Source organism: Lonchura striata, chromosome 15 (genome assembly GCF_046129695.1).
Source record: "Lonchura striata isolate bLonStr1 chromosome 15, bLonStr1.mat, whole genome shotgun sequence".
Classification (NCBI taxonomy): Eukaryota; Metazoa; Chordata; class Aves; order Passeriformes; family Estrildidae; genus Lonchura; species Lonchura striata.
In genome coordinates this window covers 14,550,665-14,572,087 of record NC_134617.1, presented here as the reverse complement: position 1 = coordinate 14,572,087, position 21,423 = coordinate 14,550,665, and the positions used below count along the sequence as shown (strand labels likewise).

The 21,423-nt window shown below is 39.7% G+C and overlaps 1 protein-coding gene across 2 annotated transcripts; it reads right to left on the bottom strand.

Moving 5' to 3' along the window:
* Nucleotides 1–379: 379 nt before the first annotated feature.
* On the bottom strand, nt 380–20,413 carry SPDL1 (spindle apparatus coiled-coil protein 1). 2 transcript variants are annotated; one of them, XM_021531858.3, is made up of 13 exons: nt 20,130–20,413; nt 18,945–18,992; nt 17,040–17,222; nt 14,788–14,964; nt 14,300–14,494; nt 13,860–14,009; nt 13,133–13,231; nt 12,231–12,341; nt 9,795–9,935; nt 8,185–8,294; nt 7,465–7,652; nt 6,009–6,354; nt 380–1,204 (listed from the first exon to the last, which is right to left on the bottom strand). In XM_021531858.3, the coding sequence occupies exons 3-13, from the start codon at nt 17,196–17,198 to the stop codon at nt 1,057–1,059; spliced, it is 1,824 nt and encodes a 607-aa protein (XP_021387533.2). In that variant the 5' UTR covers nt 17,199–17,222; nt 18,945–18,992; nt 20,130–20,413; the 3' UTR covers nt 380–1,056. The 2 variants fall into 2 exon arrangements, with proteins under 2 accessions (XP_021387533.2, XP_021387534.2); XM_021531859.3 differs by lacking the exons at nt 18,945–18,992; nt 20,130–20,413 and adding an exon at nt 18,831–18,875.
* Between the last annotated feature and the right edge of the window lie 1,010 nt (nt 20,414–21,423).

Genomic DNA, 21,423 nt, shown 5'->3' with positions numbered 1-21,423 from the left:
TCACTTCTGCTGTGATCAGAATTCAGTTTTTTTTGAGGTAAGTGACTGGTGAGCTAAAGTCACCAGAGTTAACAAAATCCCAGGCACCACTTCAGACCTGGCAGAACTGTAAACAAACCAGGGGGTTGCAAGATTGCTCCCCAATGTATTCTTTTCCATGATGGATTTTAAAAGAAGTCTTAAAGAACTTCCACCTTAATTACTGAGTCTTTTATTTAGAAACTGGCTAATCCATTCACCAGAGGGAGCTCAAACTGTACTATCATGACTCAAATGGAGTACTCCAACTTCCATACAAATACCTAGCTTAAAAGGTCTCGTCAGAATTTTTCTGCAGGAAGTTACAGAATTGTCTCCTAAAAACAGGACACACAGCGCATGCATTACACTTTCTTATCATTTATTGAGAGGTATTTTTTTAAACAAAAAGTTCTACAAAAGACATCACCTTCATTTAAAAAATTGATACATGTGTCTTTTCAAATACAATACAGACTACATTTTCTAAAGAAAGAAATAAACCTTTATTTTAATTAATAGTACAAATACAAGAATCCAAACAATTTCAAACACTGACCAACAAAACACATGAAGTGATTCACATGCACCTTTGCAAACATGCCAGCCTGAAAGTTGAAAATTAACACTTTAGGAGGAAATATATTAAGAATTCTGAATCTGTAAACTGGAAGAAATTTAGGAGCACATCACTCACTTGAGTTCTCCATCAACCCTGTCTAGTCTGTCTTACCATGTAATAAAATCTGTTAGCCAGAACTTCTCCACAACAGCCCTGTGCTTCAAAGAAAGAGCAATGAATGTGTTCAGAGAATTTGCCAAGAGCAGAGAACAGGCCACGCCTCAGGTCAAGTGCAGGGAACACTAGAGGTGCCCTCAGGGAAGGCATCAAAAGTGCAGCTCTGCCAGGCAATCACACCCTTCATAACAGCAGGCAGATCAATATTCAAGTGAGCAACCTGATGTGAGACAAGAGTTCACTCAGCAGCTCCTGCTGAAGCAGGACCCCAAACTGTCCAGGTTCCCTGCAGAAGTGACTTACTGCTGAGCACACTGAGTTTCAGAACTTGCCTTAGAAGACACATACAATGTGGAATGTCTTTTCTTCTGTGTTTTCTTCTCTGTTGAGATTTTAGTTTCTCTCTTATCTTCTTCTGTAGTTTCAAATCTGGATTCAGCTGTTAACCTATAGGCAAAGCAATCATTCTAAATATATATTTAGTTAATATAAACCAGAACTAAAATAAGAATTTAGGCAAAATCAACAAGCCAACTGGCAAACAAGACCATCCACATACAGAGACAGAGCAAGCACAGTTTAAGAAGAAAATGAGACTAAACCAAAGCATTTTCATATCAATCCTAATCACATTCCATCACTTAAAGCCTCCTCCCACACCTCAGCTGCTGAAATGTTTGGTAAGGAAGGTTATTGAATATTAGAAGTGGCTGAGATCAGCCTTCAGAAACACCAGTGACAGTCATGCACAGAAAGGAGATCCAGTCCCCAAAAGCACAACTCCAGGCGAAGAGTCTGAGCAACATCATACAAATGGGATGAAATTAAGCTTCTTGCTTCTACACCACCAAAAACCTACCCTTAAAATATGCTCCCTTCAAGCTTGTCCTACATTACTATGGCCTTCAGCTTAGTATCTTCAGTTGGGGGAAGATTTATTTTCAGGCTCTAAACAGTATCATTTGTCTACTGATAAGTTTTAATTCTGCTACAAATGTGTATGGGGATAAAAATGTCTCATTGCTGTTAAAAAGATAATTCTGAAATCAAAGCATTAGATTGTGCTCAGATGCCTAAATCTTGTTTTTAATTTAATGAATATGCAAACATACCATTAGAACAATTGATGAATAGTGATATTTTACCCAACCAAATTACCCACAGTCCATTGACTGTTACACGATTGTTTTCACAAAGAAAATTATGGAAAATGAGGTTCCAAATTAAACATCACTTTATATAACAACACAAACTCTACACTTGTTTATCAGCACACATATTAAAGCAATTCTCTGGTGATCTTTTGGATTTTTAGTGGTCTCAGGAACCCCCAGTGAGCCACCCACACCATGCACAGCTTCTTTCAGTGATGTTTTTCCCAACACAAATAGCTGCTACTCAGAGACTTATTTGCAATACAGAAAGGCACAGCTGAACTTGAGGACTATGAAAGGAACTGTAACAAAAAATTTGGGGAAATTCAGCTACAGATTCAGATTGCTGTTGAAGTGTGATGCATTGCAGGCCTTGTGCATGTTATTCCCTATAAGCACTGTCTCAACAGGCTGAAGAATACCAGGCTGTGCTGTGTACCTCCTCTAGATCAGGGTTTGCTCCACCATGTGCTTTGCATTAAACTCTAATTCTGATGGCTGAGCACCTTCAGTCCAGGGTCACCTTCACTCTGAGTTGGCCAAATCCTTATGTGGTTACAGCTAGAAGGAATTATTCAAGGAAGGAAAAAAACAAGTGTTCCCAGCAGCCATCATGCAGTTTGCACACCCCCAACAGCTGCAGTTGGGGATGGAGAATTTCTGTCCATGAACCTGCTCCTATGGTAGATTCCCTTCATTTGTCCCTCCCACTCTTCTGCCTTTTAACAACTCCTGTCCAAGGCCACCAAAACCACTAGTCTAGTGGCCAAAATTGCCAACAGAGTCCCCATAAACAAGCAGAAAGAACTCAAACCAGAAGAACAAATAAAAACCACATTCACTTAAGTTACATCCCAAAGCAGCTCAAGTGGATTTATGCATAATATTGCCCTTTTATGGTATTATACAATTCTCTTAGCCTGTTAATGTAACAGCTCTGGCAATCACATTCACCCTGTGCCTCTTGGGGAGGAGACAGAAGCCAGGACTGAGGGAATGAAGCTGAGCCTGGGAAAAAGGGCTGGGGCAGTTTTCTTCCTTTCTTTCTCACTGCCCCACTGTCTTTATCTGGCAGGAAGTTAATCTTCCCCAAGTCTGGTTTGCCCATGACCTCTGTCATCTTTACCCACAAACTTTTTCCATCCAATGCTCTCATGTGTCCTATGGAAGAGAGGGAGGAGCAGCTGATGTGCAGCTGGCAGCAAGTTGAGGTTCATCCCCCAGCCCTCAGAGCCCTGTTCTGGTTCATCAGGTGTTAGCAAGGGAATGGATTAGAATGAACAGACAGTGGTTAAATACTTCAAGCAAATGCTGGTGAAATTATGACATGATTTAAGCTTTGACTCTACAGACCAAAACTGAGATATAACTGCTCCTTCTAACTGTTTAAGGATGATGAACTTGTTTCATCAGGTGGAGCTTTACTTGCCAAGGTTGAGGGCTGTGTCTAAAACCCCAAAGAATATTATTAGTTTATCCAGATCTCCTGCTGAGCCAAATGGCCACAGGCAATTGGACAAAGCCCAAGAGAAGTAGGTTTGGTGTATATAATCCCACCAAATAATTTAAGGGAGCAAATAAGCTCTTAGACATCCAAGCTCTTCTTTAGATCAAACTCAGGCAAACAAATCTCAATGCAATATAAACTGTGCAGCAAGGGCTAGAGTCTGCTATTTCAGTTTAAGAAGGGAAGAAAACCATTTCAGTAGAGAAATGTTTATTTCTCTTGACCACTTAGTTGGCCAAACAAAAGATATCACTGCAGATAACCTTTGCATTGATAGTATGCATTGAGAAATAATAATCACCACCTGAATATTTTAATCTGTAGCCTCAACACTCATAACCTGATCAGTGCCACCACCTAATGAGCTACTGCAGTGCTGATTGTAGCCCCCTGAAAGGACACAGAGGTGCCCTGCACACAGAGGTGTTGACTGAGATTATCCAGCTGTACCTGCTTAAATCCCCTCAGCAAGGAAGTCTCTTCACACAAGGGAGTTTGTCACCTCCACAAGCACACCCAGATCTCTTCTGACCACTTCCTCATCACCTCCTGGGCTGAGATGACAAATTGAAACCCCACTTTCTAGAAATAAGGTTTGCAGACCTTTCACAGCTAAAATAGCTCTGTTCTCCCACAATTCCTGAGCCCATGTCAGAGCTCCACTAATTACTGCACAAAAACTATTCCAGGCACAAAACCAATCCCCACAGACCCCAACAGCCTTTTCAGCTGCAGCATCACATTTTAGTTAGCACAAGGTTAGCACTGACAACTAGCCACCCTTATTTTTTTCCTCCCACACAAACTCGTCCTTTCCAGGTCCCCACTCCTGATCAATTTGCCAATATTTTCTGTGCCCAAGGTTCAGCCACATCCATCACAGAACAGTCCAAAAATTCTTTCAGTGTTTAGAAATTCAGCTTGTGAAATGTTCAGACTTTAACATGACTTCCTATTTTATAGCACATCACAGCAGATGAGGGGTAAGTAAATCCTTAATGTTAGCTTAGTATCATGACCTGTGGTTTTAGTAGCTCATTAACACAATCAGAAACAAACAGAATTTTCTGCCTGGATTTGCCTTTTACAGACTCATAGTATCACCAAAAAAAGCTTAACAGTTTATATGGAGTTTTGTGGCAGCTTAATTGTGTTTGTGGTTTTTATTTTTCAAATATTTTTAATCTTTTGTTCCTTATTTGAACCAACGGCAATTGGTAAAAGATTAGAAACCTCCCACTGAACTATGTTTTCATCTTCCTCTTCCACTTTTCCTACTCTTTGCTTTCCAGCATTAACTTCATAAATAATTTCCACTCCTCACCCCCTCTCCAGTAGGTTTCCCCCTTCAGTTCCCATAAACTATTTCCAACAGTTTCCCGCAAGCAGACATTAGAACTTCTTTTCCCAAAGCAATATGAAGAAGTTAAATGTTTCATATCAGGTTACATTCTGCCTGTTCCTTTATGTGTAGAGGACATTATCAAAACCCAACACCACCACTAAATTATTCCAATCTTTCCTCTCCACTTTCATCCACATCTGACCTTCCTGATCTTCCCTCCTCACCAACAATCCCACATTTTAACACAGCTGCTAAAACTGCTGTTTCTGCCATATTCTCTCCACAGTTTAAGAAGACTGCAATATTTGGCTACTTTAAATCTGTTTATTACATCTATGCAATGTTGAGGAATTGATCTAAGAGCCAAAGTATCAACCCAATTACCCTGAATGCCATTAACTTTGGCTGTTTCTCCCAGCAGCTTCTTCTTAGCAAGTTGCAAGCCCTAAACCTCTGGACCAGCCTAGACTTGTTTCTACCCCTAAACACTCGAATATGTGTTTACAAAGAGTATAAAGAGAATACAAAAAGCAATAGTTGAAAAAGTAGAAAATCAAAGTCAGCATTGTTTTTACCAGGATAAAAAAGATGGACATAATGACTGTTCTCAGTTACTTTATCATCTAGCAAAAAGTAACTTCAATTCTCAGTTCAGGGGAAAAAATTCATCTTAATTTGGCAGTTGTGTTTCCAGCTATTGTGCATCCAGACCATGCATTTCACTTGTCTGACAACACAGACAGCTAATGAATTCTCTATTATCTTGTACAATGAAAGTTAACACCATTCAGGTGAAGAATTCCTTAAATAATTTTTAGGCTTTTAGCTAAATCTGGAAGTGGCTGGGGGCTGAAACTGGGCATGAAATGAGCGTGATTCCAGCTGTCTTTATTACCTTGAGCTGTAACACAGCCGTGTGGCAGTTTTGAGGGGACCATGAACACAAAGTTTCTGATGCTGGAGCAAACCAAGTGAGCTGTCATGCTACCTGCACACCTTATATGTCTTCAAGCAATGGGAAAGTTATTTCAGAGACTGTTTCGAGAGTCTTTTTTATTAGTCAGTGTTTGAGTCCTTCTAAAAGGTAGCGAGAGGTTGAGCGTGGGCGGCCGGAGCTGAGGAATGACACTGCATGCAAGACTGAGGAAATAGATAAAGCAGTGGAGAGCACAGTTCATGCAGCGAAAGAAAAGAGATGCAGGTCTGTGCTGACTGCCTGGAGCATAGACAGAAGCTGACACTGACCTGGGGACAGCTGGAGCCGAGGAATTGTTTCCACTTATGGTATTCGAAGTAAAGGCGACGTGATTCTCATCTTGAATTTTAACTCTTTTTCTTTCTCTTTCAGGTTCAACAATGTTCCGTATTGCCTGGAGAGCTGTATGTAGTGGGGATGCTTGGATAGGCTGTCTTTTTGGAGAAGCATCACTTTGCTCAAGGTTCTTGGCAGTCATCTTTTTCCCTTCCTTACTTGGCAATTGAGTGAGAGCAGTTTCTTTCACTGAAGTATTTTTGCTGTCAAAGTATTCACAAGTCATGTTCGTTGTAATTCTCTCCCTCTTCTTTTTAATTTTAGAACCTTTAAGTAATTCTGAAGGGAAAAATGGAATATACTTTTTGTACAAAAGAAGCTGGAGGTTATTTGTCCTCCAACAAGTTAATAATAAAAGAATATTTCACATTACTAAAGAGCTTGGAATAATTCTTAATAGACAATTTATAACCCTTAAAGAATGTTTCTTCATATAGTCTGACCATCCCAACAGAAGTTAGCTTGAAAGGGACAACATCTTTTTTCTCATCCACTAAGTCTTTTCACTAAGGCTTTAAATTAAATGCTCTGAACTGCAGGCTGCTGAGGTAAGCTTCCACAAGTAACATTTTGAAGTTAAATCCTTTGGGTGTGAACAAAAACAACTTCCCTATCTGATTCATTCATGGAATCCCAGAATTGTTTGGGTTGGAAGGAACTTTAAATCACATCTCATTCCACCCCCTGCCATGGTCAGGGACATCTTCCACTAGACCAGGGTGCTCCAACATGGCCTTGGACACTTACAGGGATGGGGCAGCCACAGCTGCTCTGGGCAGCCTGAGCCAGGGCCTCACCACCCTCACAGGGAAGTTTCATACTAGTATCTCATACAAACTTGCTCTCAGTTTAAATACAATCCTCTTCTTCCACAGCTCCCTTGCTTCGCCCATACTCAGGTAGCAGCTGCTTGTCAGGTGGGTCTCTCTAGCCAAAATTTAATCCCTATTAACTTGAGCTACTGAACTGTTTTCCTGTAAATGCTTTGCACCTTATTCCAAAGATTCCATCAGCTGCCTACACCTCAACAGCCAAGACTTCTCATCACCACAAAGACATTGCTGCTATTATGGGAAACACCTGAGATTTGATCCTACCCACTTGAGTCTGGTTATCTCCCTGTGCTCTATAAAGTCCCTGAAAACACTGCCATTTTTAACTGTCAAACTGCATTCTTTAGTCTCCTCTAGTCAGTGTTCACATATTCAAGCGAGGTGTTGAGCAAGGCAGGGCTTTTCTACTTCAGCTCAGCAGATTTTCGATCAGGTTATTTCAGAAAATCAGCTATTTAAACATTAAATTCTGGAACTAAACCAATGTCTTCCTGCTTAATGTCATTCCATTTCTAAAGAAAATTTATATTTTCCCAAATAGAAAAGAAGTATTTACCTTCAGGTTCATATTTCATTTTCAGCTCATCCAGCATAACCCGCAGGTTCATATTCTCACTCTGACAAGCTTGCAAATGCCTCTCATTTGTGAAGAGCTTCCTTTCAAATTCCAGGACCCTTTGGCTCTCATACAGAGCTTTCATTCTCTGCAGGGATAGCTCATTTTTCAGTGTTTCAGCTTCCTTGCTGGGATGGGAGGAAAATTATAAAATCAATCATACTTGAATTGTTTGGGTTTTTCTCTTTTAGTAAAGCAACAACTGAGCACTGAACTTCACCTTAAACTGGTATTTATACATTAGTAGGAAAAATCAAGCTTTTTTGTCCTATAAAACATTTTAAGTGTTATTATCTTAATTTTATAAGAGAAATAAACACACACAGCCTAAGACTAAGACTTTTCATACAGATTTCTTACATATTAACTTTCAATTGGTTGAAGGTCTCAATTGCCCTGTATTAGGAGTATTAACAACATTTCTGGAAGAAACCAATAATCATAAGCAGTATTTCTGTGTTACCTTTTAAAATATAAATCAAACTACAAAAAAAGCCAACTCTCAGTCCTATAACGAAGTCATGTTGGTTCCACAGCACGGACAAAACTCATCTGCACATGCAGTCAGTGCATACAAACAGTAATAAAAAAGGGAGGATAAAAACAAGTACCAAGAAGATAACCCTGGCACAACCAGGGCTTCAGGCTGGAAGCACTTACTTTGAGTTGTCAAGTTTAATTTGCAGTAAATCTGCATAGTACCCATTTTCAGAATCGCTTCCTTTTGCACCATTAGCAGGTCTGGACTCCTCCATATTCTCATATAAACTCTGATAAAGAACAAGTGTCAGCTTGTCAAACAGTGACCTTTCAGAAGCACATTAGCTTAGCTCTTAGGAGAAATTTTCTATGCATTGTGATGGGGAAGCCTCATCATAGAGGGATTTAAAGACAAGATAAAACTCAGCTGCTCTGAGTACTTTCTCATTTGTTACAAATGTCAAATAGCACTAATACTGACAGCTCTCTCTCATCCACTGAAAAAAGGAAAAAAAAAATAGAGATAACTCCAGGTTTGCAAGCAGCACTGCAAAACAGCTTTCTTGGTTTTTTACTTGAAAACACAGGGTATTTAGTTAAGCCACAGGGAATTTTTCAGCATTTATTTCTAGGCTTCAGCAGCTGGACCCCAGAGGCATACCAGCCATTCTAATCAACAGTCAAAATCTCAAAATCAATTACATATTTCAGATGGGGAAGTTGGTTCATAGTAAAGATGTTATAAATGCAGCATCATGTGACTCTGGGGTTTTTGTTTGGGTTTTTTTTTTTCCTGAACAAGCAGTACTCAGATTTAATCCTGCCCCAGAGACCTCTCAGGCCTCTGTCAGTCACTGCCTGTAGACACTTTTGGTGGTTATTGGAATCAATCATTCAATGTCCCAACACTACTCATTTATGGTCTAGGGACAGAAATTATGTACAGATCAAGCTTAAACATGACAAAACTGGTAAAACAATCATGCTGCCTCAATTATTACTAAATGGGTTAAACCTGGCTTCACACCAGGTTATTGGGTTAAATACAGAATACAGGAGGCTATCCTGGAAAGCAGAGTCCTACTGCACAAGCAAATACACCCCTGTTTGCATTCCAAAGCTCTGATAAGAAAGAGCCAAACAAGTCTAGAAACATGCAAGAATTAAGAAAGGCTCCAGTTTTTCACTGTGGAAACAAACATCAGCAGTATTACACTGGTGTATATAAAAATCCTCATGTGTTTCTCACTTTTCAAAATACTGACAAGATGTTTTCAAGGTGCGTAAGAGGACTGAAAAAATTGCTTTACAAGGATAATTAAGCACATCAGTTTTGCTAGAAAAGAGCATGCTTCAGCTGCAAAGTTAAGACACATCAAGAAAATAAATATCCAGGAAATTCAATAGTGAGACACCAAAGGCTAAAGCCTAAGCACACACAGTAAAAGTGCCAAATGACTACACCTTCCCAGAGAAAAATTGGATGTCACAGCTCAGTGAGTTTTGACCACGTAACTGAATTTAAATGCTAGAAGTAACTATAAACCATATGAAGGTGCTTCATACAGGACACAAAATTGTTTCTTCAACCCAGGTGTTGGGTGGGGTATAATTTTCTGCTTCTCTGCACTTGAGGAGTGTAATATTGTCCAGCTGGAAAATACAATTCAGGTCAAATAAAAGATATGAGTCAGCTTTTGGATCCCTTTTCAAACCCCAGCACAGACTTCAGATAGTTTTCATGTTTTAGCTTCCAATTACAATTTTCCAGTTAATTAAAAACCACATACCTTAAATTTTTCTAGCTGCCTCACTTTCATAAGAAGATCTTCTATTTCACCATTTTTTTGCTCTAACATGGACTGTAAACGTTCCAGCTGATCAAATTCTGCCTGGGAACCTTTCAGCTGCAGCAGTGTAGCCATTTGCAGCTGGAAAAGAGGAAAAAACTATTTACAACGAATACTGGGATTAGTAACTGAAAATCCTAGCCTTTTACACAAAACTGTTTGGGCACTCAAGCCTTGTCATTCTAAACCTGAATATAGAAGAGCACTGGATGCTTGAACTCAGCCTTTGTGACATAATCCCAGCAATTATCACCACCAAGGCATGAGGACAGCTGAGATCTCAGTGAGCAGTGCCGTCCTGAGGTGTCCCCCTCATCTCTGTACTGGCTGAGGAGCACATAAACACTCTGCCAAGGACACACACAACATTACCCATCCACACCATCAGCACCAAGCCATCCAGAAGCCAGTCTCAGTCTAGGCTAATTTGCACCTTGAGAACTCACTTAGGAAATTCCACAAGCTTAACCCCTCATTTTTTCAGTTCTGTTTTCAGATGTAACACCACCATGTTTGCCTTGTACAATATCAACCCAAGAATTTCAGCTTTTTCTGCTTCTCCAATGGAATACATCCTTTCAGGCAAAAGAACACCCTCTGTCATTGTAAAGGAGAAGTTATAAAAATCTTACATTTACAGCAATATTTCTGTTGGTGTTAATATTATTGAAGTACAAGGGTCTACATCAGACATTTAAACAAGAAACAGAATAAATTAAAGACTTCATAAGGTGTTAGTGAAAACAGGCATTTTTATCAGTCTAGTCAGTATGGATAAGGTAACACTGGGAGAAATCACAGGGAAAGGATCAAGTGAAAAATTAGATTAGAGGGAAAGCGAGAAGAGTATTTACCCTATAGAATCTCTTATGTCAGGTAAAGGGTATTGATGATTCTGTGCACAAATGAGAGCTAATGAAAGATTCAATCATATCCTCAGAGCTTCTACAGGATGTAAGGGAGGCAAAATTGTAAACTCCACCTCACTGGCTGACTAAAACTATGCTCACAGCTGCCAAGCACAGACACTCAACCTTTTTCCCTTTTCTCTTAAAAGCCCTCCTGCTAATTGTCAGAATTGCAAATTACAGCTGATCTACATAACAAGGAACTTAAAGAAACTGGAACGGATGCTCTGGACTAGGAAAAATATACTAGAGGTGGGAAAGCTTTCCCAGGAGTGCTGTGTACATTCTGCTCAGGAGTCAGAGCCTCAGGATTTACCAGTAATTACCACAAAGTGAGATTCTTCAACTAAAGATGCAACAGCAGTTACCTCTCCTGTGGGGTAAGCAGCTTTTAGTGGAGATATCAGCTAAACTCAGATTGAGCTTTAACTGGCAGCATCTCAATGCAGCACAACACAGAGAGGATCTGAGATAGCAGCTTAAGCAAAACAGCTTTTCTAACTAACTACCCATCTCCAATACTACCAGAAAAAATTTAGAAAGAATTCCAAATAAAAGCATTAAGTACTAGTACAAGGATACCAATTTGCCTCCATTTTTGGTACTTTTGGTATTAGGTGTGTTTCTTACACCATTCAATCAGTATAACTGACTTACTCTATATCACAGAGAATATTTCCAAAGGAAGTGATCCTACCCAATGACTTTCCTCACTCAAATCTTTGCTGTATCAGTAGGGTTTTTCTTCTTTAAGACCATTATTTGAACTATTTTCAACCTACTCCACAAATGACCAAGTAGTTAATCAAAATGAAATTATCCACTTTAGCACTGGAAAAATCATGAGACCAACATGAAAACAGTTGGCAGCTCTGCAGCATCCCATTGACTTTGTCTTGTAAATCAGCTTCTGCTAAGTAATCCTCAACAATATTAACCAACAGGGTCCCATCTTGTAGCAGTGGAGTTTAACTTAAAGAATTATGAAAGTTATGATTTATTCTTACACCAAAAAAGCAAGAAAAAAAATATGGACAAAGACAATAAAGCAACACAGAGATAGAAGAACCCAAACCCCTACAATGTGATGGTGGTAAAACCTTATCTTTTTCTTTACACTCATTCCTGACAACCACAGTTAATGTACAAATACCTGATTCATGTAGTACAAGAATTAGACAAGAAAAGGAAAAACAATTACCAAGACAAACTGAATGCTAGTTTTACTGACAGGAGTTGTGTTTTACTTTTATCCATTAAACAACTATTGCCAAAGTGAGCAAACATGGTGCCTTCACTGTAAGGTGGATGCTGTTGGACCATAGGAGTCAAACAGCACAACACCATCTCACTTGTTTTTTCTCCCATTTCCCTCCCTCCAGGCTACTGCACCGTATTTTAAAGATAACAAATCCCTTGGCCTTATCAGACCCAAGGACACCCTGGAGTATTACAGGAATCATCCTACCTTCATTTTTTGCAATTGTTCTCTACTGAATGCATGCTGTTTTTGTAGGGACTGATATTTTACTTTCACACTGATCAGCTGTCGTTCCATTTCTGCCCTACGGTCCTCCACCTACAGAACATTGTGAACAATTATTACTGTGAAATCACAACACTTGCAGTCACTGGGATAAGTTTGATAAGGACACGCTGCCTAGCAACTTGTGTTCAGTCTGCAAACACTGCTTTTCCAGCAACAGTACTTGAAAATACAGGCTGCTGTCTTTGCTCTCTGATAGAAGTGAATAGAAGCCCAACCAGTGAAATGCAACAGATTTTTCTTGTGTTCTTCTGATATCAAAATAAAGTAACATTTCACACACTTCAGTGCTGCTGTAGAATACTTTTGTCCACTGGCAACACAACAGTTTAAAATAATCTGAACTGTCTCCCAAGTTCACCCATCCCCTGGATGCTACATGAAACATAATGCTCCCTATGCATTTAGCTCTTACTCAAAAGCCAATTCCAAAACCCTCCCAAAAAGCTCAAACATCCAGACATTTTCAAGAAGGCAGCTTTTATCAACAACTGTTAATATTTCACATGCTGTCTTCTACATTAAAGATGGATTTATCAGCAGAACACAAAATCAAGAGCTGCAGACAGAACCATCATGAACTCTTCAGTCACAACTTTTGACTTGACAGTCAGATAACTTGAAGTGATTCCATTAAATTTACTAACTCCTTATCTTCAGAGAGAGCATGAAATGGTTTTCCACATGTCAGATCAACACTGAAGTCATATTTGAGGAATAAAGATACATGCTGGCCAGATCAGGTGCAGATACTCCCATATTTTCAGTACAATATAAGAAAGAAAACTGAAAATACTTCTCAGGCATCTGTTGCATAGTTGTACCTCAGCAAAGAGAGAATTGCCTTTACTTGTAGGGTCCAAAGATTGCTGCACTGCATGATCCAGCTGAACTTGAAGCTCCTGATTAGCCTCATGAGCTTTCTAGATTAAAGCAAAGAGGATATTGGTCATTTAAGCATCTGATGTACTGCATACACAAATTTAATCAGATAGCTTTAACTCTTTTTAATTTCCTATACTTTAGCAGAGATTATATTGTACTGAAGTCCTTCACTGTATATACAGTTCTAGTAACTAAGAGACAAATTAATTTCATTTCACTAAAACACTTAATATCCCACTTGTTCTTGAGGACAAGAGCACAACTAAAAGCCTTTAAGGGTAAGCTTTGATGTTTGTCAATTGGAGTCACAATATTCAGATCACTCTCCCCGCTGTGTTCATCAGTAACAAATGCTCTACTTCCCAGTTCAAGATTCTCCAAGGCATTCGGCCAGAACTTGAAATAAAAAGAATTCTACCAGTGACCTGTGGGAAGGTCCCCAAGAGGCAGAAGAGTGCCATGCAAAGGCTCTCCTTTCACAGCTGCCACAAAGCAAGGCCAACAGAGAGCTTTTACCACCAGGCAACACCAGACATGACCAACCACTGTCCTTTTCTTCCCCCTCTCTCTCAACTCCTCAAAACTCCTCCTTCACCAAAAATCTGGCAACACACGTTGTGCAATTTGGGGTTTATCTACCACTGTGAAGTAAAATTAGAAGCATACCTCTAATGCATTGCAGTAAAAGACAACTTCTTTTTCCCTCTCTTCCTTCTCCCCCTGCAGCCGCTCCAGCTGGTTACGTAAGTTACTGTTCACAAGCTCCAACTGTTCTTTACTGCACTGCAGCTCACTCAGCTTTTCTTCATCATTGGCCTAAACAAACAAAACACAAGCATGGAATGAAAAATATTTAAGACAACTGGAAGACAAGCAGGCCTAAGTAAACCAAAGACGTTCATTAGTAGTTTTAATACAAAATATTATCTTGAAGAAGAGAGGGTATTAAAGCCTAGCTTTACAGCTGTTACTTTTTGCTGTGCACATTGAATAAAAGCCAATCCTAACATGGCACTGCAGACAGCACACCTAAAAATGAAACGAGCAAAAGGGCAGAATTTCATCTTCAACTAGGCTACACTGCAAACTCAGTGCTACTCACACACCTTCTGGCTCTGGAGTTCAGTGAGCTCTATCTGCAGGTTGAGCATTTCTGAAGACATGGTCTCATGGACACGCTCAGACATCATGTGCAGTTCTTCTGATTTGGCAGCAATTATTTCCTTCTGATGCTCCACTTTTTGTCTCAGTTGTTTCTCTGAGAGTCGGGTTTCATCCAGTTCTGCTTTCAGGTTCTCCAACTTAAAAACAGTTCAGAACTAACTAGTATCATTTCATGGTGAATTCTTGAAAAGCACAATACTCCTGACTGTTCCAATTACAGAAAATATCTTGGAAACACAAGCTTTTAAAAATAAGCATTGAAATTCATGTAATTCATAAGTGACTACACAGATTGTCAAAAAGCAAACAAGCTACTACACATTGTAACTATTTATTATCTCTTTTGGTAGTTACGAGTGCTATTATAAGTTAAGCAAATAGTATCTAAAATGGTATTAACAACCTTTTAGCTATATATTAATTATCAAACCTTGTTTTTAAGGTCACTGATTTCTTGTCCATAGGCTCTGTCAAGCTGCTCTTTCTGCTTCTCCAGCTGCACATTTTGCTGCTGCTTAAGGGAATCACACTCAAAATTCAAACTTTCCAACATTCGATTCTTGAGTTCAATTTCTCTCTGCAGTGTGTATTTCTCTTGTTCAAATTTCTGAAAGAAATGACACACTAATAAATACAGATGTAATTGTACACTGTTCCCTAAGCATTTATGAAAAAGCACAGGCTCAGAATCAAGATACTTGTAGCTCATTTAGTTTTTTGTTTGGAATGCCAATTAGAGTTGTAATATCTGTGTTTTAAAAAAAATAAAAATTACTTCTCTAAAATGTTATGATTTATAAATGCTGTGTTTATAATTTGATTGTGAAATATTCTCTTCTTCATGGAAACTCTGTATTTCTTTTTACCCAACATGAAAGGTGTGGGTATCTTTTCTGCAAGTGTCATAAATTTAGCCAGAGTTTGTATGTCCTTTCTACCACTACAGAACCCAATTATGTTAAAAATTACTACAGTCCATCAAGCTGAACAGCTGAGTTCAATAGTTGTTTTAAGACAGCTAAATTGTCTGTTTCATAATAAATCACATCAAGTCTTCCAGAGTAAAGAGTAATTTTTTTAAACAGCTTTATCTATACTTGATTGCATGTTTGCTAATTACAAAGGGTTGCTTCATTTTACTCTTTCATTCAGCCAGCAATTAAGGAAAAGAAAAAGAGAATCTTGAAAGCAATAAGTTAATAAGGAAGCCAAATCAATCTAAACATGCAGATTTTTTTTTTTTCCTTTTCAAAATAACCTAACTCTTGAGAAACAAAACAGAATTCAATAAAAAACTGAAAGTTGTCAGGTATCAAAGTGACCTCTGTGGCCTAGACACAAGCTTATCAAGGACAGGCTTAGCTCTCAAACACCTAGGGCATGAGTTTTAACACAAAGATAAAGAGTGGCCATAGGACAGGTTTGGGAGTGCACTGCTTGGCCAGAGCCAAGAACAACAAAATCCCAGCAAGAACCTGTCTGCACGCTGGTGCAGAAGAGCACACAGAGCTTTCTGAGAGGCTTTTGTGCCTGCTGGTAGAACCCACACTTGTGTTCACAGCACTGCCTTGAATTACTTGCCTCAACCAGCACAGAGAGCTAGAGAGAGATTCAAAAGCTTTAAGGAATCTCTTTAAAGCACAGCTAAAGAGAGGGTAAGCACAGCTGCCACACAAAACATTATTCTACTGTATGAAGGCCCACAATTCCTACCCTCCACCCCTGGAATCCAAGTTACCAGCCAGGCTCAGAAGGTGGCTCCAGCCTCTCACACAGGATCACAACCTAAGGGAGCAGTCTGACAGCTCAGTACCTGCCCTCTGTGCTGGGGAGAAGGAAAGGATGATCCTGCCCTTGCTTCCTTGGAACTTGTACCTTCAGCTGCCTCTCACACAAAACTTACTAATGGTGAACTGACTAGAATAAAATTTTGTCCATTCAGAACAGCAGGGTGCTGCAACCCTCCAGCTGCTACAAATCAAACCTTTCAGCTCTATCCCAGGAGAAGGGACAGAAGCACAGCCAGAAAGAGACTAAATGAAGATGAATAATTTATCTGAAACACGAGCTGGCAGAACACAAAGATGACCCCCAAAGCCTTTATGAAAAGTGGAAGAGATTTGCCCAACTGAAATTTTCTTGAACAATTCCTACAAAGAAAATTGGTCAGCTAAATAGTACCTCTACAATTCAGCACTCCTTTTTCTGAGCTGCAAAAAAATGTGCTAAAAAGTTCAGAACCCCTGGGTATTTGGAAAACGTGAAAACTTCACTAGAGAAGAAATCCATTTCACAGTCTTGCTGGTAACATTCTTTGCACAGCTTTTAAGTGATATAAAGCTGATTGGGAGAGCCTACACAAATGGATTGCTAAGAAGAGGACAAACACGCTCTGAAACAAATTTACTTTAGCATTTAGCACTCATTTTACATTAAAGGCAATTAGTCCTACATGATACTGAACACTTGATGCATAATTAGCTATGAAACCCTCTCCTGGTTAGATACAATTATGCTCAATGTCTTACAGCTGAGAAAAAAGCCCTGTCTACAACTACTCAGAGGTTTATTAAAATTAATCTACATGATAGAAGGCATGTAAAACACCTGTGCCTTTCAGAAAACAGTTAAAATAAAATGAAGTTCTGGTTTTGAGCTTTGAGAAGAAAAGGCAGTCGTCACCTCAGTTTTCTCAGTCAATTCACAGCGTGTTTGATCCAGCTGATTTTGAACCTCATTTTGGGACTCCAGTAAATGCAAACCATATTGTGCTGCCTTTCTTCGCTCGTTCTCTGCTTCCTTGAGTTGCTGTTTAAGACTTAAAATGGTCTCTGCCTCCATTTTTCTTTCTTTTCCTATTCAGCACTGCAAAAAAATTTATTTAAAAAATATATTGCAGTAAGTATATTTCACAGATAAGAGTAGTTAGCTGAAAGAAGTTACTGGATTTCTTTTCTTAACCAGGGTAGAATAATATATTTTTGCATTAATACAAGACAAAAAGAGCTCACAAGCAGATCTGTGAACAGTAAAATAACAGTTATTTCTTCATAAACTTGGTTACTGTCTTATTTTTGATTATGTCTAACATGCACCAAAAGCACTCCTGTGCACCCAGCCTGGCTTCTTCATACATCACAGCCAGAGTTAATTTAGGATAGAGCTCTCTTGCCAAGTACAAGACAATTAAATAACCTTAGAAAAACACTGCTGTGCACTTGGCTGACACTATTTTCTCTGTATTATAAACCAAGCCCCACTAAGTCCAGCATTTCTTGTGCACACAAATAACACTTAAGACTGGCGTAGGCAGCTGCCTTAGCAGGACAGTGTACTCCTAATAACATTATGTGGGATAGAGAAACAGATAAAAGGCAAGGAAGGGAAGAGTCAAAAATAGAAGCCCTGTTAAAATATATAGAGTTTAACACAGGGATTTGCATTTATTTAAGTGTTCATGGAGTCTTTCAAAACTTAAATTTACTTGTTGGTAATCAATCACCTTGCCACATTTCAGAAAATTCATCCTTTTCTAACAGTGGAGTATAACGGAAGACAGAAGGTGAATTTTGCAAAAAAAGTTAGTCAAAGTAAATCCAAAAAACAAAATATTTAAAAAAATAAAGATCAAGTCAAATTAACACCATAAGCTTATATGAATGCTTGCTCCCAAATCTGCTAAATCGGCCTGCTGCAAAAATATCCTACTAAGAAAATGCTAAGTAACTCAGGCTTCTGAACAACCTATGCCAAGAGTTTTCTAAGAAAGTAGGAAATAACAGCAAGTGAAAAACACAAAAAAATTTGCAGTAGATTTGTCAAAGTTAGGCCCCATAACTTTTACATAATTTCAGAGTAAGTAATGTAATAAGTAAAGTAATTCTGTATTGAAGACCTGACTCTTGCTTTTTGTTCTCACAGAAGCAATTTATTTGTTGCCATTTCTTACTGGTACATACATCATTCTTATGAATGTTGTCATATTCATCCTGCACTTCTTTTTTTTGCTATCTTTTATTCAGCATGAAAAACCCCTCATGGAATTACCCAGCTTCTCCTAGTAGAAAAGAATTTAATTAACATGCAGAAGTAATTGTACCCATATTGTGCCAATTCCTGTCCAAGGCACAAGACAGAAATGATCACATTCTGGTTTTTGCATTTTCTCCTCACTTGTTGCTACATATATAAAGAATCTTTATCCAGCCAGGCTTTGCAACCTCAGTGTTCACCTCTAACCACTGTAATGCCTGAAATACTGGTTTTGCACTTATACTAAAATAAGCCAGTGAAACACAGGAATTTTGCACACCAATAACTGAGAATCACCAGTATAGTACTAATACAGGGATACCACATAGAAATTAATAATTAACTGCTTAAGGCAAAGTGTAGCAACACAAGAACATAGGCAACAACTACTGGCATGCATTTCCATTAGTACAGAGGATAAATGAATCATTGTTCACTTACATAAACAGAACTTTATAAATAGCTTTATTTTCTGATCAGACAAGAGTATAGAAGCAACACAGCTATTTGGCAGGTCCTATTACTAACTTAAATGAATAACATGTTTACACTCACCTCCAGAAGCACACTGAAGTATCTCTTGACCTTATTCTTCCACTGCACCTTTAAAAGAAAAAAAAAAAAAAAAAAAAAAAAAAAAAAAAAAAAAAGCAACAGTTGTCTAGGCTGGATGAGTCTGAGCACAGTCCTTCAGAGCAGTCCCTTTTCAGAACAGGCTTAACCCTGCTGGCTGCCTCATGAACATGCAGATCACAAGCTAAACCCCCACATAAATGCAAATCTTATTCAAATCTCAGTTAGGCAGCTGTCAGACAGTTTAGAAACAGTCAGAGCAGGCAAGGCTGCCAAAGGATGGATGCTCTGCAATTGGCCTCTGGGGCAGGTAAAAAGGCTACAGCCAGGGTCATCTTCTTCTGGTACACTTGTAGTTTTTAAGAGTTTTTTGGGGGGATTTTTGTCCCACTCTTTCTTAATTCTTCAATTTCTTTTGCAGTTCCCTTCTAGTTTCACATACAATAACTTTGAGCTGCTAATAAATTATTTACTAGTCAAAAGAAAGTATGGGTTTTCTATTAATTTTATAGTTGAAGTATGGAGGAAAAGAGAAATAGCTTTCCTATTCACACATTCCTGCTGACTATTAGGGAGAATAGCAAGTATGCCTTTTGGAGCACAGCCAGCCTCAATTTTTCCTAGTCAGTTCTGGATGAACCAAAGAAGTCCAAGTAGTTTTGTTCAAGAAGCTGTACACTGAAATAATTGCTAGCAATTTCATATTATACATGAGGCCAAGTAAATTACTCTGAAAATAACGTTTTAAGATCAATTGAATGGGTAGCTAGGCGAGTAAACAGGAGGGAGGAAATAACAGACATCAGTCTTCATTTATTCTACTGAGTTACAAGAGTTACTCACTTTTGGCCAAATATCTTCACATATTTAATGGGCGATTCTATGCTGAGAGCTGCACACTTTGATTATTCAACCATTCAAAGTCTCCTTAATTAAAGTAACAGGATAGGAGATAAAAGGCAGTGTCCTGGCAGGCCAACTTTCTTCTCCCACTCTGGCACAGCTCTTCTGATTAAACTCCTATTCCCCAGGGCCACTAGTAACAGCTGCCTGTGCTCTGACTCTGTCAGAAGCACCGTGCATTTTTCTCATTAGGAGCACAATTACCAGGGTGCTTTTTCTCCCTCAGCCCAGGCATTCCCACGACCATTCCAGCCAGTTACTTACACAAGTCCATATCTGCACCCACCACGTTGCACACTCAGGAGGAAAGATTTCCGGAGCTGACCACCTTCCACAAACAGGTTCCTGGGAGGGTCGGAACCACAGAGAACACCAAATATCACAGCACAGCCTCAGCGCTCAGCCAGCACAGAGCCAGGCTGTGCCAGCGCTGTGTGCCACCAGCGCCGTGTCCCCGCTGTCCCCTCCTGCCGAGCCCGACCCCCACACCCGCTGCGGCCCGAAAGGGCTCGCCCCGCTCCTCCGCGGGGCAGCAACGGCCCCACCCGCTGCAGGGAACGGCGGCCGGCACAGCAGCAGGCCGGAACAACAGCAACCCGGCACAGCAGCAGGCTGGAACAACAGCAACCCGGCACAGCAGCAGCCCCGCACGGAGCAGGCCCCGCTCCCCGCCGCCGCCCGCTCCCCGCACCCGCGGGCGCGGCCGTTCAAACCGGGCGCCGCCCAAGTCTCGCGAGACCGGCCCCGCCCCGCCTCCCGCGCAGGGCGGCCCGTGAGGGGCCCCGTGAGGGCGGCTGGAGCTCGCGGTTGTGAAAAGCGCCAATCGCTTGGTTTTTAAAATTTTAAAAGTTTAATAATAATATATATATATATAATTATATATATAATTATATATACATATTTATAATTATATATATAATTAATAATAATAAAATTGTTATAAAAATAATAATACAATCAGAGTAATAAAGTTTAGAGTTAGGACAATTGCAAGACAATAAAAAGCAAAGAATTATGGACGTCTGGATGCTAAGTTACTAAAAGTATGTCTTGTGAACGAATGAATCACCCTTAAATCAATGCACGTTTTGCATATTCATATATCCTTTATGGTTATGCATACATTATATTTAAAACAAGAAATTCTGTCTGTTGTATGTCAGCTGTTTCCTTTAATCCCCATGACGTTTTCGAGTCTGAGCAAGGGTTGAAGAAATTAGTTTCTTCTAAGAAGCCATAAATTCCTCTCCTTTGGAAGATTTAGGTGTTCCTCGAAGCGAGTATCTCATTCCTAAAGAAAAGCTCCCCCCCACATACATGGTCTCTATTTTAAGAGAGCCTGTCCCGGCCGCGGGAGCGCTTTGGCACACCGAGGAGAGCAATTCTTTGTTTTATCGCAGTTTGCCCGAGCAGGGAGCTGAGCGGTGACGGGCGAAAGGCTGGCTCACCCAGCGGCAGGGCTTTACGCTATTTGTGCATTTCAGCAAGGCCATCAGCACCCAGTGGTTGCGAATTCCAGAACTTTTCTGTTCATGGGTGCTCAAACCGCTGTTTGCTG

What these genes read in the sequence shown, in the direction of transcription:
- SPDL1 (XM_021531858.3), bottom strand. Translation starts at nt 17,198, where the DNA reads ATGGAGGCAGAGACCATTTTAAGTCTTAAACAGCAACTCAAGGAAGCA. An exon ending in AATTGACTGAGAAAACTGAG is followed by an intron (nt 14,965 to 17,039) that starts GTGACGACTGCC and finishes CATTTCTTTCAG; the next exon opens with AAATTTGAACAAGAGAAATA. An exon ending in TCAGTGACCTTAAAAACAAG is followed by an intron (nt 14,495 to 14,787) that starts GTTTGATAATTA and finishes ACTGTTTTTAAG; the next exon opens with TTGGAGAACCTGAAAGCAGA.